At 44.1% G+C, this 26,267-nt stretch overlaps 1 protein-coding gene across 2 annotated transcripts in view; it reads right to left on the reverse strand.

Annotated features, from left to right (window-relative positions):
* LOC146830895 (fibrocystin-L-like) overlaps positions 1 to 26,267 on the reverse strand; it is a 1,171,295-nt gene that overhangs the window by 108,523 nt on the left and 1,036,505 nt on the right. For both annotated transcript variants that reach the window (XM_085605085.1, XM_085605086.1), the window contains exons 74-76: positions 16,641 to 16,776; positions 15,445 to 15,795; positions 14,606 to 14,757 (exon numbers count right to left, since the gene is read on the reverse strand). In XM_085605085.1, the coding sequence (XP_085461211.1) occupies positions 14,606 to 14,757; positions 15,445 to 15,795; positions 16,641 to 16,776 (639 nt within the window). The remainder of the gene's footprint in view (positions 1 to 14,605; positions 14,758 to 15,444; positions 15,796 to 16,640; positions 16,777 to 26,267) is intronic.

The following is a 26,267-nucleotide window of genomic DNA, read 5'->3' on the forward strand; positions in this document are numbered from 1 at the left end:
AATCACTTTTTCACGGTAAATAGACTATACTGGACTCCAAAAAAATTAGCAAAGTTCGTAACTGATATTCCTCCCCAGTGTCGCAGGTGTGGATTGTTTAGTGCTGATGATAAACATATGTTTGTTGAATGTCCCTTTTTAGAAGCATACTGGACTGAGGTTGGTAGGATAATTAACGAAATTCTTAAGATTAACATCGAAGTCAACCTCTTATTAGTAATGTTTGGGGTAACAGATTCATCATATAAGGATATTATTTTGGACAAACAAGCACAGTTATTTTACTTAGTCCTCCTTGCTAGGCGGGAAATCTGCAAGAAATGGACGGAATCCTCTCCTCCACAAGGGATAGACTGGTTGCGAGCAGTAAGAAGAACGGCGAAAACAGATATTAATTTAGAGCCCAGTACACGATTTTATTCTAAAATTTGGATGGCCTTCCAGATATGGGATGGAGACATAAGTGAGTAACCCCTACTGTCCAATGATTACACCTGTGTGGTCTGTGCAGCCAGGATACTGGAGGGGCACGAGCGCAGGAATTATGGAAGTAATGCAATAGCCTGGAGAGGTGTGAATTGGTAAACAGGCTACTAATTTGCATACAAGGTGGTATGAGGACAAAAAAGAAAAAAAAAAAAAAAAAGACCATCAGCAACACTGTGTGTGCCTTTGAGCACTTGAGAGACGTTACTGAATAAGTAGATTAATTGGGCAGTGGAAGCGATAATGCCAGATTAGTTAAATGTTCCAGTCAGCTTTATCCTAACATAGACTGACTGTGCACTATAAAGTTATACACAGGAAACCATCAGGTAGCGCAGAAAGAGGAACTTTGGGAGGGCATATTTAGCCAGCGACAATTCAGAGTGAAGCATGTTATTACTTTTACGAGCTCGTTTTGGCCCACTTGCGTCTGCATTGTGGAAACGTCTGGTGTTGAGGTACCAGAATATCTATGTGGCTTTTTTTTTTAGATTCTGATATTTGTTTAGTAAGTTTTTCAAAGGAGAAAATTACAACCAGGTGCCTTTAGACATCACAACTTTTGAATAATCACAAATGTAATGCTAGCAGATTTCTTTTTGGGCACAGTTTGCCTCTTAAAATCCAATATCTACTAAACCTCCACATTAGCAGTCCTTGTACAGAAAGGACCCTGCCTCTGCAGCAGAGAATGTTAACAGGCAAACAGTTCACCGACATGCAACTCCAAGTTTCTCGATGCCCTTATTTTGTCAAACGATTCTAGATTTATTTGGAGCCACTGTTACTAATGGCTCTGCACATCAGACAAACAGTCTTACATCTAATATTGCTTGTTAATGGCTGCTAGCGCGGAGGGTAATAGGAGTATTTGATTGTTTTGGCCTTTTGTGGAATTTACAATATTTATTATTATATTATTAATAGTATTAACGTACTGCATAACTTCATGTGTCTCACAGAGCAAAAATAGTTTAAGGAGTTGGATTCACTTCTAAGTGTACTAGTTTGGGCAGATGGGGAAAAAGAGTGAAACTGCCCACATTAAAAGTATACTGGGAATGTGGTAGACTGGGGTTTATATATATTGCACTGTAAAAAGTCTAATAAAGACTGTAATGAGAAAGCCCTGGTTTTCACCAAATATGACATGGTAATCAGATCCGTTAAAAACATAACTCAGATAATGGCAGTTGCCAGATGGCTAGGGCAAGATTTAGAAAAGTAAATTTTAATGAATTATTTGACATAAAAATTTCAAAAAGGCAATCAGCAGAGCTGGAGTACTACATTTTTTACGTTTCTAGTAAAAAGTAGCACCTAAAAGATCAAAGCACCAACCGCGGACACCTAGTTCCACAAGACTGGATCAAATCAGAAAAATATGGCTGACCGTGATAGAATGCGGTTCGGATAGGGCCCGGTCAATGCTTACCTTCAGAAATAATTCTGAGAAAAATGTTTTGCGAAGTTAAAGTTCAATGGGACAAGGCTGCATGCTGTGTTTGAGAAGGAAGCATCATCATCGAATAGACTCGGGTCGAGGCTGCTGTGAATATTTCTCTGCTTGGACCTAGGGCTTGATTTAGATCTTGGCTGTCCACCCACGTGGCAGTTTTTAAAACAACATTGAGCTGGTGGCGGTCCACCCGCTCTATCTAGATAGACATGAGAACACCACGGCGGTGGTCTTATGTGCTGACGAGCCACTATCTAGATTCGGCCCCGAGTCTCTGAAACGGAAGTCGAAAATCTCTAGTATGATGAGGTAAAGGGCTGTAGCCAAAGATGGTTACACAAGGCCAGATAACCCTTTGGTGAAGGACCACTGAACAGGATTTGCTGCTGCAGAGAAGAACTTAGCAGGAAAAGCCTAGTGGAGATGCACCTCGGGCAGATAGGCAAACAGGTTGGTCCCGGTGTCTTCCAGGGTCTCAGAGCAGATTTTAGTAAAAAAAGTCCCCACTTTTGGATTTTAGCTATCTAGTCACCTTCAGCACCACTTCCAAGGGTCCAGTACCTTAGGGGCCCCACCTGGAGGGTCAAGACTCACTCAGGCTGGGATCCGGTGTGTGTCCAAGATAGAGGGAACCTTTTGTGTACCTGAGGCTCAGATCAGGAGGTCAGCTAACCTGCTCTTTGGAGTCACTCTGTTGGTCCTGAGTTCAAGTTATAAGTTCAGTCTTTCTTCCCCAGGGAAGAGGGCAGCAGGGCAGAAAGGCAGCATTTCCACAAGGTAGCAGCAGGTCAGCAGTCCAGCAGAGTGGCATTCCTGTCAGAATACAACAGTCCTTCTTCCTGGCAGATTATCCACAGGTCCAAAAGTGTACTGGAGAGTGGCCTCTCAGGTCCCTTTTCTATACCTTGGTGCCCTGGCTCTGGAAGGTGAGAGAAGCTTCTAAGCAGTGATTTTGAAATGCCTGGAATGTCCTGACTCCCCTGCCCTGGCTCCAAGCTGGATGCAATGATAATGTGGAGGTGTTAGGCCCTTTGGATGAAGGCAGAGTGCTCCCTATTCAGTTGAATGTGGGCTTCTGCTCAGCTACACCTCTCATCCTGCCCGCAGATTGCCCATTGAGGTATATCTAGTCCCTCTATTATGTCTAACTGTCAGTTACACCTTGTCATGTGACCTAGGGCAGGCTGCACAAAAGGGCTAAGGGCAGAAAAATGCCAATTTTCAAAACTTGGCATTTTTTAAATTGCACTCACAAACCTCACTTTACCATTAAATAGGGGTTTTCATTATGATACACCAAACATGTTATAGCTACCTGTTCCCAATTGGAAATTACACTTTATTAAATGCAATAAGGAATCCCCAATGTTATCCTATGGGAGTGGTTGGCCTCACTGTAGTGAATAATGAATGTAGGAGTTTTTCGCTTCCAGGACATGTAAAAACTAATAGTACATGTCCAACCTTTTAATTACACAGCACACTGCCCTATGGGTTACCTAGGACCTACCTTAGGAGTGACTTATATATAATGAAAGAGGGTTATAAGGCTTGGCAAGTGGGTTTTAATGGCAGTTGACATGGCAGTTTAAAAGATTTTTTAAGGTGCTACACTGAATTACATGAGTTATGTCCACCCCTAATCTTATGTGCATTTTATAAAATAGCATAGGTTTTCAGTAGACATAGACATTAGTCACCTCCAGGGTAACCATCTCTTGGGATTGCCTTACTTCTACTTTTGGTATAAACTGGGGTACAAAGGTCAGCAAACAAACCCTTCTAAGAAATCTTTGGGCTCACATTCAGGTTTAGTCCAATAGCCTCTAGTAGGTGAATTTGTTTTGTCTGTTGTGTAGTAAGACAGGCACGTTTAACATGTCCTGCAAAGGTGGTCTGCAATACAGTCAGCATACTAAGCATTAGAAGTACGGAGATCCCATCTGGGTTGGAAGAGTGCACATCAGAGAACACCTGTGTACCCTGATGGTCTCATTTTAATATAGATGGCCCTGTCAAACACTGGAACACATTCAAGATTGCCTGAACATAGTTAGTATTAATTTCAGAATGTTCAGATAATACAGAACCATTAGCAGCACTTAGATCACTCACAGTGGAGTCCAGGCCTGGAGCGGGAGGCACACAGGAATGTGAGGTATCAATGACAAACTCAAAAAATATCAATAAAAGGATCCAAAGTATTTGACCTCTCAAGCAGATCCAAAAAATGCAGAGTGCTTAATAGTAGGTCAGAGTAATCAGTATGTTTTTTTGCCTGAGGAGGAGTCTTGGAGGGGACTATTGTAGAATTATGAGACTTAAAATACTTCACCACAAAGTCATGAATAGAAGTGGCTATAAGTGAAAATGTGTTTGCTACACCCTTATCGTCCCCCGCATTCCCAGAAGACTGTACATCAGACTATGAAGGAAGAAAAGCTAGAAGAGGAGAGTTGGAACTAGGCTTGTCACTTGCATTTCCTGTTAATCATTTAGGTCCTAATTATAAGTGTGACGGTACGAGGACCGACAAACTCATGTCGGCGCATATGAGCCTTTAAACTGCACCACTGCTGGACCGTCATGCAGCCCACCCACCAGACCATGATAATACTCATAATCTAGCGGGCTGGCAGCAGCAGCCATGTTTGGTGGTGTGGGTGCAGGGTGGTGGTGTGGTGGCCCGCTCCCACACCGATAAGCAATTCCAGTTACCCAGAAATTTTCTGAAACTACCTGTGACCGTGCCCAGCCCCCAAGCTTGATCTGTTTGAAAAAAGCAAACACAAGGAGATGATGGACGGAGTGCTGAAACTTTTCAAACTCTCTCCCCCAGTCACAGATCTGGGTTGAATCCATCATCGTTCTTTAGCTCACTTGAAGCAAGATTGTTTCATTTACTTTTAGCAGGCTTATCAGGGTCCTGCAAACCGACTTTTCAGAGGATTACGACTCACTTTTGGAACGTGGGATTTGAAACTCCCCAGCTGTCTTTTAACTTATTACGAGGCTCACGAGCCTGGTAAGGTGGGTACGTTTAGATACACAGATTTGCTGATTGCACACTCATTTATATTAAATGTTTATGGATAATGTACCCATGAGCACAATCGATGACTCACAGATGATCGGTTTCCTTTTTTTAATCTTTACATAGATGCTACTCCCACCGGGAGGATCGTATAACGACGCTCTTCCCATAATGGATAAACAAAATTACCAGCTCCTTGTTTTGTGAGACTTTTGCTATAGTCACAAACACGCTGAGAATGTTTGGATACCAACATAGGTAACATTTGTTCTTATATGAGCTGCCCCCATTATACGGTGGAGCATTATTTGGTGACTTGAAACAATACTAACAGACACATTACTGGCTTAACACTGGAGTGATTTTTTTCATTTTATCCATCACATGCCACTGTACAGGCAAGCAGTGGCTAAGCATGATAGGGCCATGGCTCTAAACACTGCCCTCCCCTATGGATTTTCTTTTTTTTATATGCACACTAAATATTTATGTGTGTTGAATCTGGGACGACGGTCAACCCATGAGGTGATAACACTACTTGACTGTGTCAATCAAATTTGTACAATTAATGGTTATATATGATTTTGCAGCCTTGAAAAAGTCCAGGAGGACAAAACACATGTCGGCTGCTGTGTTGTCTAACATTAATGTAAAAGAATGAATGACTGAATATTGAATTTTAAATAATATACTTTAGAGTGCAGCACCTAATTTCCTCAAGATATTCTCGATTGGGGTGTGGCTATACGATAATAAAGAAAAGGCAAGTTCTGCGTGTTTTTCTCAAGGTTGTTCAATAGTTTAAATAGATTTACTCTAAGGAAACTCATTCTATGCTGGGACACATGAATTGTAGAACAGTTTTGCACAAATAATCGAAGTTTTGTGATTTATTTTATTAGTGAGGTGCATTCCGTAGACTAGACATTGAAGGACTGTGACAGGGGTGATCTCAGTCTCCAAGACATTCCCAGATTATAACTGGGGTTCTCTTTCAGTTAGCACTGTAGGTGAACGTCTCTGAATGGTGGCACCTCTTTTACTAGATACAATCAGAATGGTGTTTCTGTTAGCTGAGTTCTTCTGAACTATCTCCTCTTTTGACCCAACGGAGCAAAACTCACTCCGCAATTCTGCTGAAAATGTAAACAATAGAGGAATGGTAGCCTTTTGGCAAGTTCTAAATCCATGTTTTATTTCTCAAACTTTATTGCCATGCATTTATGTTTTAATGTAATTTAGTAGCCACCAAATCTTTACGGCAGCAATGTAGCGTGAAATGTTCAAACAGTACTGAAAAAAAGATTAGACCCTTAATCTTAGTCACAGTGACCATACCCCTGCACACCAACTGGCACCTGCATCCGGAGTGTAGGTTAATTTTCATCTGTTTAAGATGAAAGAAAACCTTCCTTTGGAAAACAGTCAAAATGCTTGGAGTTCTGCAATATTCACTACAATTACAGTGCTACTTTGATTATTTAAATTAAAACAGTCGATTAGTTGTAACAAATGGCCTGCTATTTTCTGGGGAAAGCATGGCTTCTCCCAATTGGGTGGTGGGCTTGCAGGGTAAGAATATGATACCTAGGCTGCAAAGTGAATCTAGAGGAAAGAACTTACAATTTTAAGGATCTTAGAGGTTTGACGCGTTTGATCACTCCACGCCTCAGACTCTGCTCATTGACGCAAACCCCAACTGAGACCAACACCCATGTCGGATTCCATCACACCACCACCTCAGCACTAGTGCTAATGCCAGGTTATTGCTAGAGAATCTAACAGTGAAATCACCCTGTTTATTCATCCTTTAACTCCAATCTTGGCAATTCCCTCATAATCAATCCTCTCTATACAATCACCCTCCAACCTCATTAGAGCCCAAATGGAGTCTGAGCTGGACAACAATTTGCAAAAAGATGGTCTCAGCTCCTACGGGATCATCTATCCAACATACCCACAAATGCCTCAAAGGACTACAAACACAGCCTCTTAAAAAACTCAGAGATCTTATTTGCAGATATCTATTTCGGTGCAAATAAGGAGACCAAAACTTGATCTCATTTTCTACAAGTGCCACAGTGCAGGATGGAAAATCCTGATCAACAATCGCCTAATGTGACCAACTGAACTAAAATACCATATGGCCTGGACCTCACTATATCACTTGGGGCGAGCGGAACACATGGAGTTTACTACGCGGAGTTCTGCGAGTGGGCGGAAATCAGCACGTCGCACTGCTCTCACTGATTTTTACTGGTGGGAGCTTGTTCTGCACTGTAAAATCAGGGTGAACGAGATCACAAGGTGTGCCAGAGGGCACTGCTTCTTTCTGATGCTCGGGTAGATTTTCTACTCTAGCGACAGCCTTCTCAATGCAAACAGTCGCAACCAGTCATGAATGCCGGCATTGAGAAATCTTACCGGGAGGCATTCTAGAGTCTGAAAATCACACTAGAGGATGCAAATTCTCAGTCATGCTCACCAACTTACCATTCCAAGTGGAACTCAGAGTGGACAAAACTCTGGGAACAAAACATGTTTGCCCACCTCTATATATCACCCCCATCCAATTTCAAAACCAAGATCACTGTACATATATAAAAATGGTAACATCCTAATAGAAGCCTCTAATCACAACCTTAAAGACTTCGAACTACACTTTCACACCTTGTTGTAGTACTTAATGGGCAATCAGAGACAAATTCTAATCATGAACATTCTCCCTATCTCATCTCTCACCATCTCAGATACCTCTCATGCGATGTATCTCCCATCATACTTCCCTTGTCAGATAATATCCACATCCTCATATGCATACACCCGACCTACCTTAATACTAAATCTCCTTAACCGTCATTCCATATCTTATCAACCACACATTATATGCTGAATCCCAATCCAATATTCACTCCATCCCAACACTCTCTAATAACTGACTCCTCAACCCAAGTCGCACACTTCACCATTGCTAGAAGTGCCAAACGCCACAGCAGCTATCTACCACAGCAGTGAGCCTCCACGATAGTCTGCCCTCACCTTCCCCTAGTTCCACCACATACATCACATTGGGGAATGTACAATATTCACCACTTTAACCCTTCTCCAATGCCATATGCATCGACCATTATCCCAGTACACCCAGTACTTGTCCAACCCATATACTGATCCCATTCTGGGGAATCTACCTGCTTTATAATTCCATAATACCTACACCCAATTGCACAATGACCATGAACACATGAATTAAGTCTGTCAACCCTAGATCTCCTATCCATGCTGTGAGAGGCTGGTTTGGTACATGATCCACACTTATGTAAGTGGTCACCCTGCACCAATCCAGACAACCCTTATGGTGATTTTAGTGGTCTTAGACAACCTTAGAAAGCACTCTAACTGGTAGCTGTGGATAGCAGCTTTCAGGTTTAGTCCAGAAGGAGTGTAAAGCAGCTTGTTTTACCAGAACATAATCTTATAGGTATAGATTAAATAAAAAAGAACCACACAGTGTATTTATAAAAATATGTATTCATTATAAGACACTCAATAACTCATACAGAAATCTCCTAGCTGGAGATATACACAATGCAAACAAAACTTTTCAATAGAAACAGGTAAGTAGTAAGAAATACACAGTGGTCACCAGGGGGAGACCAAACCATATAATAAAATAGTGGTATGTGAACCACGACTTGAGTTAAGACTATACCCAGAAGACGTAGAAGTGCTGGGGATCCAAGGAACCACCCAAGATATGTAACCAGGAGCCCCATGGAGGCCGTGTGCAGAGTGGGAACACGACCGCGGAATCAATACAAGTCAATGGGCAAGTCGTGTTGCAATTTTAAAGAAGAAGGATCCTTCCCAGTGGACCCTCAACAAACCCCGTGGAAGACAGAAGGTTGGAAATCCACCCTACCCATGGATACCCTAGGACTCAGGAAACTTACACCAGGGAAGCCGGGTGCATAGGTGTGAAGTGGCATCAGAAACTGCCGTCAAAATAAATGGAAGACTTCAGGAAGATGCAGCTGCTGGAGAAGGGGAAAGTGTCCAGAGGAACCCAAAGTTAGATTCAAGGTGAGAAGTACCTGCAAGTAGAGGGGGCAGAGTCTATGCCACGAAGGAGTGACCAGGAGGCACGGAAGTTGAATGCCCACCGAAGGTGTTGGAGGAAAGATGACGGTGACCTTGGAGCTGCAGCTGTGAGGACCAGACAACACTGTGGAAGACCAGGAGCTGTCCCATGACGGATGTCGAGAGTTGAGGGGTCGTGTCCATCGGGAGCACCAACAAGCCTTGGCAACTGCAAACATCGTGGAAAGCAAAGAAGGTGCAGTGTCGGGACCAGCAAGATCCAGGTGACTCACCATGAGCAGGGGAGTCAGGGCAGGCCTGATCAATCAGGGGAGCCCGCAGATTTCTAAGAAGAGCCTCAACATGACCCATAGGCTCGAGGCACTGGAGTCGCAAGAGGATGTCGAGCAGCTCACCAAAGATGCAGAACCACGGTGCAAGTGATGTGGTGAGGACAAAGATCTTGGTCACAAGAGATACTTGAGGTGGGGGCTACTTGGAGCCCAAAGATCTTGATGGAAGGAAGCCAACAAGCCTTTGCAACACCAAGTTGATGCATTGCACAGGGTTTCAGTTCCTGCGGCTCTGACAAGGGATACTAGCCTCAAACATGCTGAGAGGACAGGGCAGGCCTTGAGGGATGTGCAGAACCACCACCTGTGTTGCTGAGCCTTTAGGAGTCCATGGGAGCACAGGATAAGCAGACTGGTCAGCTTAGTTGCGGTGCCTGCAGATGCTGGGAAGTGACTCCTTCACTTCAAGAGAGATACCTTCAGGTGTTTTGGATGCCCACAGGTCTTGGAAGGTTCCTGTATGGAGCACAAGCATGGAGGTTGCAGCAGACGAGCAGGGCGATGAGATCAGGAGCAGCAGGAGACTTCACAGTTGCAACCTTAATGCCCAGAGCGAAGTCCAGCGAAGTCCAGAGTGCCAAGATGGTCAAAGTAGAAGTGATGTCTCAAAAATAATTTTGTCCCACGCCGAATCTAGGGACCCACCCTCAGGTAAGCTCTTAAGTACGCTAAGGAAAGGGTTGGGGCGATTCAGGGTTTCCTCTCAGGGGATGGGTTGGAAAGTGGAGAGGATAATCCCATGTCCTTTGTCCAGTTTCGCATGAGAGCAGGAGCCAATGGCTCCCTAAGCTGGTTTGAACTGGGCTATGCAAGGAGGGCACCAAATGGGCCCTTCAAGAAGACTGAGTGGTGCTGCCAAGTGCTCCCACCCGGCCCTAATACACTAAATCCTGTCTGGGAGGTAGTCTTACCTTACTGTGACAGGATACCTATTGTTCTGCCTTCCCCTGCTCAAGCTTGGCTCAGCAGCAGGAGGGCAGAATCATGTCTCTGGTTGGCAGCATCTATGTTGTGCTGTCCGGGTCTAGAAGACTGGTACCAGGAGCACTGAGGGCCTCCCGGAGGAGCTTTACAGTGCATGGAATCACACCTCCCACACCATTTACAGTGTGGAAGGTATGATTCCAAAATGCTTGATGTCAAACATGATAGGGTTCGGTACAGACAGTTTCAAGATGGTCATCGTATAATGACGCGGTGCCCCTCATTATCTTATATGGCTTTTGCACTTACAATCTGGTAGAATGGACTCTTAAGGCTGTAGGGGTTCCCAACTCATGCAGGGGCACCCTCACACTTAAAACCAGGCACACTGCCTTCAGGATTGAAAGGCCTGCCTTAGGAGTGACTTCTAGTGCAGTGACCTTAGATATAGGGAAACCTATATCTTTAGCAAGTGGTGCTAGCACCAGCTTACACAGGCTGCAAAGGCAGGCCTGTAGTTGCAAATAGAAGGGTGTCCCATGGGTGGCATAAAACATGCTTCAGCCCATGGGGGACCCCTGGTATACCTATGCCCTGGGTACCTTAGTACCATATTCTAGAGTGATAAGTGTACACCAGTGTCAAATCTGGGATGTACCTAAGTAACTTGCCATATCAGTTTATAGGAGAAGCAGAGAGACTTGGGTCCTGATTAGCAGTATCCCAGTCAGACTAGTCATAAAGCAGCATTACATCAAGCAAAATGTGGGAGTAACCATAAAAGCAGATCCTACTTAACTACACATGCCCTACCTAACATGAACAGACATCATACACAGTTGTATGACACACATGGATCCACAATAGGGGCACACGTTGATAATCAGCACATCTCCTCTCGTACACTAACCTGATCCACCTTAAAGGCCCTATAATTATGGACTCATGGACCTCACCTGAAGGTAGTCTACACATCTACTTCACTAAAATCCCTGGGCTCATCATTACTCTACCTTTTCTACTCCAATGAACAAACAAACTAAATTATCTGGTAAATAAAATAACATCAATATCCTACAATCTTGATTTATAAATCCACATGACAATACAGAACCTATTTATTCAAAACACTAATAAATACAAACATTATGGACAACTTCCCCAGTTTACCCTGTAATACAACACCTCTATGTGATCATAGCACTAGACCCATAAGGGACATCTGAGTGCGTCCTCTTGGATGCCAATGTAGTAGAGTCTTTTGATCAGCGTGTGGTGCGATACAGCTTTGAAGAATGCTAAGAGGTTGAGGAGGATCAAAGCTGCTGTTTCTCCTCGGCCAAGGAAGTTTCGAATGAGTGGCTGCGATCAGGGCAGTTTTGTTGCTGTGACTACAGTGGAAGCCGGAGAGGGAGGCGTCAAGTAGCTAGTTCTGCTCCAGGTGTGTGATGAGTGTCTTGTTGATGATCTTTTCCAGTACCTTAGCTGGGAATAGAAGCAGGGACATTTGCCTGTAGTTTTTGAGTTTGCTGGAGTCGGCGCAGGGTATTTTGAGTACTGGTCTGACTTCAGCGTGTTTCCTGGCTTTGACAAAGGTTGCAGTGGTGATAGAGGTGTTGAGAAGGGTATTTAATTCCTAGCTGGTTTCCAAGGGTGAATATGTGGTGCGAACGTTAGTCTGTGGGAGCCGTCAAGGTGAGGGATTTCTTGGTGGAGGTGGTGTGCTGGGTGGAGAGAAGTTTCCAGGTGGCAAGTCTGTGATTTGTGTTGGCTGCAGTGGTCGCATATCTGTCAGGGAAGCCTGCAGGTGTGGGTTGGGGTTTGAAGTTTATGTGTATGGTTGTGATCTTGTCATGGAAGAAGTCAGTGACGTTGTTGCACAGGTCCTGTGTGATGTGTTTTTTCTGGTAGCCGGGTTGGAGAATTCCTTAATGATGTTAAAAAGTTCCTTGGTGTTACTGCTGCTGGTTTCCATGCCTTCTGCTAGGGCTGTATATTTTGTTGCCCTCAGCAGTTGGTGTTAGAGGTTGAGGAAGGTCTTAAAGGCTGACCTGTCGGGGGAGTCCCTGCTGGTGTGCCATCTCCTCTCCAGCTGTTTGCTGTCTTGCTTCACTGTTCTGAGTTTTTGGGTGTACCAATTAGCCTTTTTGTAGGATTTTCTCTGGATGTTGCTCTTGATGGGGACGATGCTATTGGCACATTGGTGATCCAGGCATTGAAGTTCTTCACTTCCTGTTTGTGGTGGGTGGCAGTAGCTGGGTTGAAGTTGTTGAGGGTGTCCGTCCAGCTGTTCTTTAAGATTTTATCCCACCTCTAGTGGAGGGCAATGGTCATTTTGGGTGTGGCAGGGTGGGGCTGGAGCTGCTGAAGTGGACGATGGAGTGATCAGTCCCCATGTGAGTTCTGTGACGTGGCTGTATTTGATGCTTGTGATGGAGATAAAATTAGGTCCAGCATGTGTCCTATGGTGTGTGTAGGGCTGTGGATGATCTGGGTCCAGTTGAGGCTGCTCATACTGTTGAGGAGGTGTGCAATGTTGTTGTTGTTGGGGTCGTCGATGTGGACATTTAAATCACTGACGAAGATGTAGTCCTTGAAGTTTAAGGCTATGAGCACAATGAAGTCTGCAATAGTGTTGCAATAGCTGGAGCACAGGCCTGAGGGTCAGTACGTGAGGGTGCCTCTAATGGTTGTCTTGTTGTCTACATGGAGCATGAAGTTGTGATGTTCCATTGGGGTGGTGGTGTTGTGAGTGGTGGTAGTACATTGCATGGTCTCTTTGAAGATGATTTCTACTCCCGGCTTGTTGGTGCAGTCCTAGTGAGCGATTTTATATCTGCAGAGGATTGCTGTGGCAATGTCTAGGGCAGATGTTGAGTTGAGCCAGTTCTCGGTGAGGAAAACTGTGTCGGGTCCAAAGATGGTGAAGAGGTCCTATTATTTAGTGGAATGCTTGAATACTGAGAGTGTGTTGAGAAGGGGGAATGTGGGTTGGTGTTTTTTTCAGGTGGTGTATGTGGTGTGTTCGGTGGGGGTGGTCGGGGGGCTTGTGTGTGTGCAGTGGCAGGTGAAGTGGTAGTGGGTGCAGGTAAAAGGTCCTACTGTGAAGCGTGTGTCGGAGCGGGGGTGGTGTTTGTTACAGAGTCCGGAGTTAAGTACGGGCTTGCCTTTGTCACAGTGCAGTTGCGCTGCAGCCTGCATTAGGTAGGTCTTTGTGTGGGCGGGCTTCTGTTGGTGGGAAGGACGATGAGTGGGGAAAACTGTAACTAGACTATGTTATTGTGGTGCTTACTGACACAACAAAATCTCAACTAGCCCCCTAAGGGCAACGCTCTACATGAACGCTAGAATAGTAACAGGAAAAAGTTACTATGGTCTTGATTTTTGATCACACTCATGTGGCTACCAGTCGAAGCACATTGCGTCCTAAAGATAGTGGGCCTGATTCACAACATTAAACTTACACTTTTGCTATACACAACTGCTTTTTTTCTGGTAGTATTTTTATGACTGCAGAGTCTCCGCATATTAAAAGATAAGACTGTCCAATCTTTTCATGTGCGGAGACTCTGCAGTCATATAGATACTAGTTTAGCAAACAATACTCAACTTACACAAAAATGCAAGTTTACTTCTCTGAATAAGGCACAGCATGTATAACACACAAAGTGCTACTCTATTGAATGCCAAAATACCTGGCACAGAATCTCACCTTGTCCAGTGGCAGCTACTGACTGAGAAGCTCAAATTCTCTATACTGAGAACCACTTAGATTTAAAAAGAGAGGACTTACTCTAGCTTTTTCACAGTTAGTGCAGCCATGATATGGAACTTTCTACCACCAGATCTACGCACTATCCCCTCCTCTCTGGTCTTCTAGAAAAGTGTGGAGCATTTACTCTATGAAAGATACTTAAAGCAATGCAGCATCTGTTTCTTCATCAACTGTAGACTGCAGCAATTTCATACACCGCTCTATTAGCTGCAATCACCCCAATGTAACCTGCTTGTAAGTAAGATGCTCAATAGATAACCTACCTGTAAACCTCTTGCTACACTGTAATACACCTGCATAAATTATAACCTACCAGTTTAATATTGTAACATACCGTTAATTCTCTGCTTTCTCCTTATCTGCATCCTATCTTATACTGTACAGCACTTTGATACTTTTGTTATTTGTTCGCACTTAATAAAACTTTCAATAAATAAAGAAAATAAATTGCACAATTCAGGGTTAGGAAAGTTGTTCTCTTCTGATTGATCTTTTACCTGCAGCCATTTAGGGTCCTCTGAAGGCGGAGGCGGCTCTTTCACAGCCACTGAAGCAACAGTAACATTGAGGCTACTGCTGAGGCTCCCTGAAACTGCGGCTGCAGCGATACTTTGGGAAATGTTTTGAAGTTCAGCGTATTGAAGCTGCCCTGTATTTAAAACAAGATAATTAAATGTCAAGATTAATAGCATGACTGCTGTTCTATAAGTGAATTAACTAAGCAATGTTAATAAATAACTGCTTGCCCTAATGCAGGGAGGCTTTCAAAAGACTATTTTTAGGTCTGGGAATTTCGCAGATTTAGCTTTTGCCGGAGTTTTTTATTTTCAATTCTTTAAGATATGCCTAGAGTGGGTTTTGATACACACAGAGATGCATTTCGTGCTTTCCCAGTGTTAATGCGGATTTCCATCTCACCTCAAGCTAGTGGCTGTTTGGTGCATCATTACGCCCCCTGGGGAATACTTGCATTGCAATTCATGAGCAATTATTACCACTACCATGGAAAAAAATACACCTGTTGCCAAAAATATCTCTTTTTGCTGTTCATTGTTCACTTTAGAAAAACATATCAAAAGAATGAAAAGCAAGTTCTTGTTTCTGTTGTTTAAACCACAGTTGCATTTGTGCTCAGTGGCCTGCCTCTCACTTTGGCTGCTGGCAGAAGATTTTTACTTCTCTATTTATCTGTATTAACTTATTACAGTTGAGCAACTAATTCATTTCATTACTACAGTTACCTATAGACATCACAACTCAACTGTAATAAGGGCATTAGAGATGGCCCTTTATTCAGAGATTGCTGGCTCCCTTGTGTATAATAAAAGACACTTGCCTGTGGTGTTGGCACTGTCGTTTGTCATCTGAGATGGAGGCTCTGAAATTTGTACAGTAACAGACAATCCGGTCGCCCTCTTTCTACGCTTACTGGAAGCTTTAACAATCTTCGTGATGCGGATTTTATTTGCTGGGATCTGGAGGAAAATTGCAAGATTGTTCACTAAGTTCTTCCCTTCGTAGAACTGGTCCGCGGTCATCGCAGGGAGGTTAAATCCAATCATGAGTAGAGGGGAGGTGCGAACTTCAACAGGCGTTGACCCTCTAAGCAAGATGTAGAGCATCTGATAGGTGCTATCAAAGTAGTTTTCACCATGAGTAGTGGAGTTCAATGCTGGTTCATACTCTCCTATGGAAAGAATAACACAACACAGACGCTCAAGGACTTATTTCCGAGTAGATATAAAGAAAGTACAGTGCAGCTACATTATGTAGTAACGTATTAACTATCCCATCAACTGTAATCACCAGAGGATGCTTGATTATTACACTGAAGTGTTTGAGTAACTATGCATGCAAGTAACAATCTATTTTGTACGTTTGGGGTAGAAGGTGGGTGTAGCTTAACTTCCTCACCCATCCATGTTTATATATTGATTGGAGCAGGTGTTTTACTCATAATAACACTGTCCTGTTCATTTCTTGAATTGCCAAGACAATGAGATGTATTATTATATCCTTATGTAACCACGGAATGTCGCCGTGCAACCCAACTGCATTCTATGCTCCTTGGTTTCCCCTATGTGTGTGTTCTAAAAGGACAGTCCCTGATAACTGCTTGCCTTGAAGAGGTGTGGCACAGCGGCCAGGGCGACTGACTCCGGAACCCAGGGGCTCAGGGATAGATCCCTTTCATGCATTCACCTATTCAGTTTAACACCAACTGCACTATTATTGGTCCTGCCATCCACTTTATACATAGCTATAACATGGCTATAATCTTCTCAGCTGAACATTAGTTTTTCATCATGCTTTGCTACTATCGATTTGGCTCTTTTTACAACTCCACACTTTCGCACTCAGACACCCACTCTCACTTGCACCTGTAATTAGAACAAGATAAAGTGTTAGTTTCTTGGTCATACAATGCTATGAAACAAAAATGTAGTTCACTTAAATCTCAAAGGTGACTGATAATTAATTTGCTTCTGTAGAAAGATTTGTGTAGCTCAAGCAGGCATTGCGAACACCTACCAGGGTATTTGGGTTCTTTATATGTAAAGTCAGTTCTGTCAGCATTCCACTCAGCATTCTTGGGGCCAACAAACACATTGTTAACATAAACATCCAAACGTTGAGGATTTGAATAGTAAATTGCGACTCGAACAGCCTAGGAAAGGAAGACAGAAGTTATGCCAGAATTATCAGACAATAGTTATGTAGTTTGCAAAGGATAAGATGACTTCCATGAACACTCTACACTCTGCTCTACACTTGCTGAAGGAGCCCTTATTTTTTCTAAAAACAGCTAAATTGTATCTGTGAGTAGAATTTCTCAACAAATCTCAGAGATAAAAGCTTGAGAGATATCCACAATCCCTCTACACGCACACAAAGAGAGCAAAGAAAGCAGCATTAGCAAAGTCATAATCATATACGGTACCTCACCTTAAGCTATGGTGGTCATCCTTCAAATTCAATTCCATTAACAACATTTGTATGTAACAGGACACTGTGAACTCATGTCAGGTTAGATCACGTAATCATTGGAGATCTCTCCTCAGTGAAAAATGTAATATATGCAAGGTTAGTAATCTTTCTTGTGCATGGATACTGCATATTCTAAAGAAGAGGACAAAGTGGTCTATTTAGACTTGTCCGAGAGAGTTTAAAGCTAGATATTCTAGTTTCAGCTGATGATTCCTTCCACGTGTGGATAAGAAAAATCTCCTCCGACATTGAATTTTAAACATATGAGATGCGAACATGAATTTTTACAAAAAGGTCTGTTTATTGATGAGCATTGCTAGTGGAAATGTGGGATCCATGTCGGCTGGAAAAAAGGGGACAGTTTGCTGGTCACAGAGTGGGGATTCTATAAACATCTGACTTGCAATATGAGAATTAGGTCTCTCCTTTCTGAGGAGCTCTCTAGGTATTTCAAATGTTTGCAAGTACACACAGGGAATTAATAATGGTGATTTAAATGTCTGAGTTGAAAGGTGGAGTCTTTGATTAATCAAGCAAACTATTTTATCTTTAGATAATCAAGAATGCTATTGTTATCTGTGCCCAGAAATGTATGAAAACCAATTGACTGCACTGTTTCTATAGGCTTACCCTGAAGCCTGACCATACAATTTTAACCTTCTCCATTTATTGTCTCCTTTCAAACACCAGTCCAGCAAATTCCACCACTCAAATTAGAAAGTTGTCAAACTTAAGTCTAGCAATCAACCAACAGGACCGGACAGTGGGTGACCCTATTTTAGCTCTCTCTGGATCAATCAATGACAATCTAGATGATTTCTTTAAAGCTTTGGATTTCAGACTAAGGCCCTAATTATGATGCCAGTCGGACAAGCATCTGACCGTCATCATGTTGGTATGGAAACCAACCTACTAGCAGTCAGTGGTCCCATCCGACGAATTTGGATGGGACCGCCCATGAGGCAGTCGTAAACATCCATTTCTCCATTGCAGCATGTGCATTGGCCAGAAAAGGGCCACTGTACAACCAGCATTGGAAAAAGGTATGTTTACAAACATCCATGCACTGTGTGCCAGGCACCGGCTGGTGCCTTTCATGCGGGGTATGGATGTTTGGGGGGCAAGTGCCTCTTAGCAGAGCCTGCGGAGGGACGGGGGCCCTGCTACCATTGAAAGGCTGCCCGAAAGGGAAATCGTAATCTATACGGCAGTGCCTGAACAGGCACCGCCCCATTGTAGGGGATTACTTACACACTGCTGCCCCGATGGGCTCCTTGTCTGTCCCTCCACCCCGTGCCTCCCACTTTGGCATCATAATACGGCGGTCCGACTACATAGCTAGATGTTGGTCGGAATACAATCTACAGGCTGTCGGTTGTGGTCCAACTGACATCTTAACGTGGGCCAAAGTATCTGTTCCTCCTAGTTTGGACAGTAATCAACAGGTGAAAACTACAGCTATGGTGCAGGATCTCGGAGAGAGGGATAAATTGCTTACCTCTAATCCTAGTTCTCTTCCCGGGTGAATCCTCATCAAAGTCATTAGCATTGAATAGTCCCACCCATGTGCAGGCACTGAGCTCTGCTATTTCTTTACGCTTTGTCAGAAACCTTTCTTTTAAAACTCCAGCTTTTGATTTCATTCAACAGATTTAAGTACCTATAGTACAGAAGTAGAAGTAGAAGCAGAGTATAATTTTGCCTGTCAAGTCATGCCTTCACTCTTTGTGAAGTGCCCTTCTTGCAGCAAAAAGAAGGTGCAGACTGATACACATTTGGTCTGTATTATCTGTCTCCCTCATTCTGATTTTCCAGGGTCATACCATCATTGTCAGAAGCTGTCCAGAAGAACTCTGAAGGACAGAAAGAAGATCAGGCTGCACAGCCTGCAGGAGAGAGGGAAGACACGGTCTTCAAGCGGTCTAGAGGAGTCTCAATCCTCCTCCAGACAGCCCACAGCGGAAGATCTCATGAAACACATGAGAAACAGCAAACATGATCAACGTCAAGAAGTAGGTCATTGAAATCAGAAGAAATATCTGTGTTTGCCATTGCAGTCGACGCAGAGAGTGGCTTCAGAGCAGACTTGATACTCAAAGTCGAGGCAAGCATCGCCATGGAGGGTTACTTCGATGTACAAGCCTCATTGTCACTTGACGTCAAGAAATTTGGCAGAGAGGTAGTCCTCAGCTCAGGGATGTGCCTTTTGCATATATGGTGTCAATCTGTTCAGTAGTTCCTGAGAAAATCAAAAGTAAAATCACATACATATCTGGGCGGAGCCTAACGACACATCTCATCGTGAGATCTGATTGGCTGTCAGTACTTCATCCAAGAAGTGTTGGCAGCCATCTTGGGACCAATATACATGATAGCACCTCATTAAAAAGCATTGCAGTTAATAGAAGGTTTTAAGACTTTAGTTACATTATAAAACATTTGTTGATGGTACCATACTCATTTTAGGAATTGTGGTGTGTTCTAAGGTGATTTTACCATGTGAAAAAGCCTTCTGCTGTGATATCATGAACCATGTTTGAGAGAAAACTATTTTCTCATGCTTTTCCCACAGAGGTTTGGAAGCTGTTCTATAAGCTAAACTGAGAGCATATTTTCTGTAAATTCACATTATCTTTCTCAGTCATGTAAGAATGAAGTCTGACATTCTCAGTAAAACATGTACATCCAACAAGGGCAGAGACTGTCAGTTGATTCCTTTGTGTTCTACTGCAGCCTCCCATAGTGCTCTAAAGAACAACTAGAGTGCTAACAGTCTTACTTATGACAAAAGTATGGCACACCTCAAGCCATCTTGATTGGAATAAAGTGGTAACACTTAAAACATTTAATTTACAAAGGAACAAAATGAGGGGGTTCATTTTGCCATATAAATTATGATTAGTGCTGCAGAAAGAAAAACTAGGGCACATTTTGACTTCTGAAATCCTCTTTTATTTCATAAAAAGATTCTGACATGCAGACTGAAACATGCACTTTGAATACCAGCAGCAGACTTGCCTGGTGAGCAGTAGCTTTACTACAGTGATCTAATGAGCAACTAGAGTGCTAACATTCAGAATTTATGGAAAATGTGTGACACATCTGAATGTCTTCTTGATGGAATCAAAGTAAAAAACTGAAAGCATTTCCTACTGAGGAGACTGCAGTAAATGAGGAAATTAGGAAACTTCATAACAAATAAATCTCCCAAGATGGCCACCAGAGACAAAAGAGCCCAAATGTAGCCCAAATATCACCCAGATGTAGCCCAAGTATAGCCCAATGACAGAATGTCCCAGAGTGTTCTTAAGAACAACTAGAACGCTTACTGTCTTACTTATGACAAAAGTATGGCACACCTGAAGCCATCTTGATTGGAATAAACCGGTAACACTTAAAACATTTAATTTAAAAAGGAACACAATGAGGGGGTTCATTTTGCCATAGAAATTAGGATTAGTGCTGAAGAAAGAAAAATTAGGGCACATTTTGAGTGACTTCTCAAATCCTCTTCTATTTCATTAAAAAATTCTGATATGCAGACTGAAATATGCACTTGTAATACTAGCAGCAGACTTCCGTGGTGAGCAGTAGCTTTACTACAGTGATCTAAGGAGCAACTAGAGTGCTAACATTCAGAAATTATGGCAAATGTGTGACATATCTGAATACCTTCTTGATGGAATCAAAGTAAAAAACTGAAAGCATTTCCTACTGAGGAGACTGCAGTAAATGAGGAAATTAGGAAACTTCATAACAAATAAATCTCCTAAAATGGCCCCCAGAGACAAAAGAGCCCAAATGTAGCCCAAATATCACCCAGATGTAGCCCAAATGTAGCCCAATGACAGAAGTGTGCAAAACACTTATTTTTTGTGTATTTGCAGTTTTATATAGTGCAGACTTGTCTGGTATTGGAGTGCTTTACATGAGCATCGGTTACATCACACAAGATCAAATTCATTTTGGTTCTAGACATGGGGAGATTAAGTGATTTGACCAGAATCACAGAATGTTGAGCTGAAGCAGAAACTCCAACCTGGTTCCCCAGTTGCAAAGTCTGCAGCTCTGGAAGTAACACCACACCCTCTCCCCTTGGTGGTCAACTGGATAAAAAAACTAAGATTACAAATAGTTTAAAAGTTCTTTGTCGCTATTTGAAAACTCAGAAAATATGTCCTCATTTTAGTTTTTTAGAGCACTAACCATAATTTTGATGCAAATAAGACCCTCTCATATATGTAATTTCTAAAGGAAATGCTCTAGGCATTACAGTTTTGATTACATCAAGATGACGTCAGGCGTTCCACACTTTTGTAATAAATATAGAATGTTAGCAATCTAGTTGTTCATTGGGATACTGTTGAGAGACAGAGGTCAGGGGCACGGACTCTGAAAATTGAAGGCAGGTAGGAGAGTGCAGAGGCAACAATTTGACCACACTAGGCAGGCAGGAAGGGCAGTGGCAGCACAACAGACTATGGAGGGCAGTGGAAAGGGGGCAGGGGCAACAAACCAACAATACAGGACTGGCAAGAGAGGCTGTGGCAATATAATAGACCATTGTGGGCAGAAGGAAGAGGCAGCGGTCATACAACCATACATGCCAACAGACCCGTTTCAGCCAGGAAACGTCCAATGTTTTTAAGCTCAAATGGGCTTTACTTGATCTGTTTCCTGTCTACAATCTTCTCTTTTTCAATGTAACTCAAAGGGGAAAAGCAATACCCCAGTTTTATTTCAAAATCTCCCTCTTACCAAGTTCAAAATGTTCGCAAGTATGGTACATTGGATCATGGTAGGCAGGAGGAATTGGGGTAGGGACATGGACTCGGATAACAGAGGACAGGAGGGACATTGAGAGGTGCACCAAACTGACCCTACAGGGCAGGCATCAGGGTTTGCAGCAGCACAATACACCACACAGGGCATGCGGGACGGGAGTGCAGCACAACCATCCATAGAAAGCAATAAGGAGGGGACAGGACCATGCACATGGACAACAGACAACAGAGGGAAAAGAGGCAATGGTAGCTAGCTGACCATAATGGACAGACAGGAGAGAAAGCTGAGGCATTACAGACCATAAAGGGCAGGAGGGACGGATCAGGGGCATTACAATGGAACCGACAAGCCAGGAGGGAGGGAATAGGGGTCTGCACATGGAAACAGAGGGCTGGGGGCAAAGGGGCAGGGCAGGAGCAGCAAGATGACCATGGAGGTCAGGCAGGATGGGCACTAGAAACAAGACACACCATGGAGAGCAACAGTGAGACTATGATGGCATACACACAGACCATGGAGGGAAGGTGGGAGGGGGTCAGGAGCAGCTAGCTGACCACACAGGGAAGGTGGGAGGGGCCATGGCAGCACAGAAGACCATGCATGGCAAGCGGGAGGGTAAGTGGCAGCACAATGGCTATGATGGGCAAGAAGGAGGGTGCAGGGGCATGCACAAAGGACCATGGAGGATAGAAAGGAGGGTCAGGACCTGGGCACAGACAAGAGAGTTCAGGGGAAGGGGCCTCACAACAGACCGCGCGGGGCAGGCAGGAGGAGCAGTTGCAGCACAACAGACCAGGGAGGGCAGAAGGGTGTGGCAGTAAAATGGACTATGGAGGACAGAAGGAAGGGGATAGGGACATGGCATGTGGACAGGCAGGGTGGAGGTGGCAGGGACAGGTTACAGTCATCTGACAATGCTAGGCAGGTGGGAGGGGAGTGGCAGCTCAACAGAACACTCAGAGTAGATAGGAGTGGCAGGTCCATGGAACATGGTGGTCAAAAAGGATGGAGCAGGGGCATGCACAAAGACATCGGAGGGCAGGGGGAAGGAGAATAGGGGCAGCAAGCTAAGCACAGAGGCTAAGCAGGAGGTCAATGATGGGCCATAGAATTGGGCAATGGAGGGCAGGAGGAGTGGACTGGTACATCATGCTAAATGGAGGGCAGTGGCAGGACATCAGACCATGCATGGCAGGAGGGAGGAGGCTAGTCCATGGATTCAGACAACAGAAGATAGGGAGGAGGTGGATGGGGCAGCAAGCTAACTGTTCATAGAAGGTGGCTATTAGGAACTTTATTGTTTTTAAAATGTGTGTCTGTGCAAACTACTTAAAATATGAACAAGTATGCAGCATAATCTCACTTTTATTCAGGAAGAAGAGGACGTTTGGGACTGTGACTCCGGGCTCACTTGGCAGAAACATCCCCTGAACCTCCACCCCCATTGCAAAATGTAATGCCCGTGAAAAGGGTAGGTGGACGCAGTGTTATATAGAACATAGTCCTGAGAGCACGATTGAAAATGAAAACTAGATATAGTATATGGTATAAACCATGCACCAAAAAGTGTGATATAAGATGAACCGGTCCTTGAAATATAATATGCAATACATTGTGCGCAATGACAGATTCATTGGAGAGCGCGAGATAGCACAGGCACTAGCGCTTGCTATGTGATATGCGCCTTGGAGTGTAATATGCACAGGGCAGTGTTGTGTAACCTAAGTAGTCTCTAAAGTTGTAATATAAAATATGTGCTGGGTAGTGTAACATTGCATATGCACTGTAACAAAGATATGGATCCCAGATTATAATATGTATGGCATAGCGCTGTGCTTTTAACATAGGCATTGAGGAAGGCACGTTAGATGGGGCAATATAACCTGTGCGAAGGCAAGTGTGGCATGACATATTCACTGGGTGGTGTTACAGTGCACATGGGCTAGAGAGTGTCATAGCATACGCACTAGCTGGTGGAATACAACACAGAGGTGTGTGGCACTCGGCGGGCACTGGTGGGTGTAACACAGCATTGGGCTCAGCCAGGAGCACGCTGTGACTCTCAAGTGAGGTTTGTCTTCTTTCCAGAGAGCAAAATAAAAAGTATTACACATCCGGCGGTGGATGTGTGTTTTATTAACCATGAGGGGGTTTCTTGCATAGTTTGGTCGAATTTTTGTCGAATCCCCTTTGAATGGCTTGGTGTGCATGTGTATTAAATGTGCCCGTCAATAGCTACCCATGTTTGTATAAATAAACACAAGGGTGTCTACTTGGAGAGTACCCACCAGCGAGGGCGCCGGGATTAGGCACGATAGGGTGTCAGACATGTCAGAGCTTCACTAGAGGTGTGAATACATTCTACGTGGATTCATTGTATGCATAGTCGCCTTTTAATGAATATCACGCAAATCGTCATGGTGATAGGTACATATGGTTTGTCCAGCATGTCCTAGGTGTTTCTATAAATATATATTTTTTTAAAATAATAAAAATCAAAGGCCGGCCCCGGGGGATGGGGTCCCCGGGGCCATAAGTGGCCTGAGGAGGGGGGCAACACAGCCCCCCTCCAAAAGAATAAAAAAAAAAAATAGGCCATGACCCAGGGGTTGGGGTCCCCGGGGCCGATTAAGGCCTTGGGAGGGCCAAAATACTTTTTTTCAACAAAAAAAATTAGGGTTCAGGCCCTGGGGGATGGGGTCCCCAGGGCTAAGAAATTAGAAAAAGAAAGGGGGCCACACAGCCCTCCTTCTAAAAAATAAATAAATAAAAGACCGGCATCGCGCCGGAGGCCACGCCCCCTCCTTGCAGCACTCTGCAAACGCGCCCCCTGGACAGTTGTAAGTTGAGGAATTAATTCCCCTTCAATACTGAGGGTCCCTGAGGGCCAACTAGCCCAACAGGTATCTCCAGTATGCGCCAGGGAGCTGCGTTGCAGACAGGTGTTCTGAGGCCATGCCCCTTTTTACACCTCCATGCAACGCAGCTCTGTGGCGCTTACTGGAGGTACCTAGTGGGCTAGTTTGACCCTAGGGACCCTTAGGATTCAAGGGGACCTAATCTCTCAACTCAGAACGGCCACAGGGCGCGTTTACACAGTGGTGAAGGGAGGGGATGGGGCCTGAGGTGACGTGTGCAAACACGCCCTGTGGCGCGTTTTTAAGTTGGGGAAATAATTCCCTTTCAATCCTGAGGGACCCTGGGGTCCAACTAGCCCACCAGGTGCTTCCAGTAAGCACCACTGCTCTGCGTTGCAGAGAGGTGGTGCAGGCCGTGCCACTTTTTACAACTCTCTGCAATGCAGCTCTGTGGCGCTTACTGGAGGTATCTAGTGGTCTAGTTGGACCCTAGGGACCCTCAGGATTCAAGGGGACCTAATCTCTCAACTCAGAACGGCCACAGGGCGCGTTTACACAGTGGTGAAGGGAGGGGACGGGGCCTGAGGTGACGTGTGCAAACACGCCCTGTGGCGCGTTTTTAAGTTGGGGAAATAATTCCCTTTCAATCCTGAGGGACCCTGGGGTCCAACTAGCCCACCAGGTGCTTCCAGTAAGCACCACTGCTCTGCGTTGCAGAGAGGTGGTGCAGGCCGTGCCACTTTTTACAACTCTCTGCAACGCAGCTCTGTGGCGCTTACTGGAGGTACCTAGTGGTCTAGTTGGACCCTAGCGACCCTCAGGATTCAAGGGGACTTAATCTCCCAACTTAAAACAGCTACAGGGCGTGTTTACACAGTGGGGAAGGGATGGGACGGGGCATGAGGTGACGTGTTCAAACACGCCCTGTGGTGTGTTTTAAGAGGTAGTTTTAATCCCCTGCCCTATTATATACTAGGGGCTTACAGAGGAGGTCATGTTAATCACAGGGGGACCCCAACACATAGTGTGCCCTAGTGTATGTAGGTGTTTTCACTGTATTCTGAGTGTCTTTTAACATAGCACTGGCTCTAGGACTGGTTAGTCAGACTCAGTTACCACCAGTATCCGTCTGAAAAAGTTGAGGGTACAGGATGATTTTGCAACAAGGCTTGTATCTGCTCTTCTGTTTGTTCTTTCTGCACGTTATACTTCTTCCTGCACTTTTCTTCGTCTTTGAGGACTTCTGTTACTTCTTTCTGCATTTCTTTTTTTTCTTTCTGTGCGTTTTTCCTTCTTTCTTCACATGTCCTATCTCTGTAGGCATAGCTAGAAATTAGCATTTAAAAAACCTTTGAAATTCACTGAAAAAACCATAGGTTTCAGGCACGTTATAGCTAGGAATTAGCATTTAAAAAAACCTTAGAAATTCACTGAAAAAACCATAGGTTTCAGGGGCGTTATAGTTAGCTGGACTTTTCACTCGTACAAAACCATAGAAATTCCCCCGTTATAGTTAGTTCAGCTAACT

This window comes from Triturus cristatus, chromosome 5_1, assembly GCF_964204655.1.
Source record: "Triturus cristatus chromosome 5_1, aTriCri1.1, whole genome shotgun sequence".
Lineage (NCBI taxonomy): Eukaryota > Metazoa > Chordata > Amphibia > Caudata > Salamandridae > Triturus > Triturus cristatus.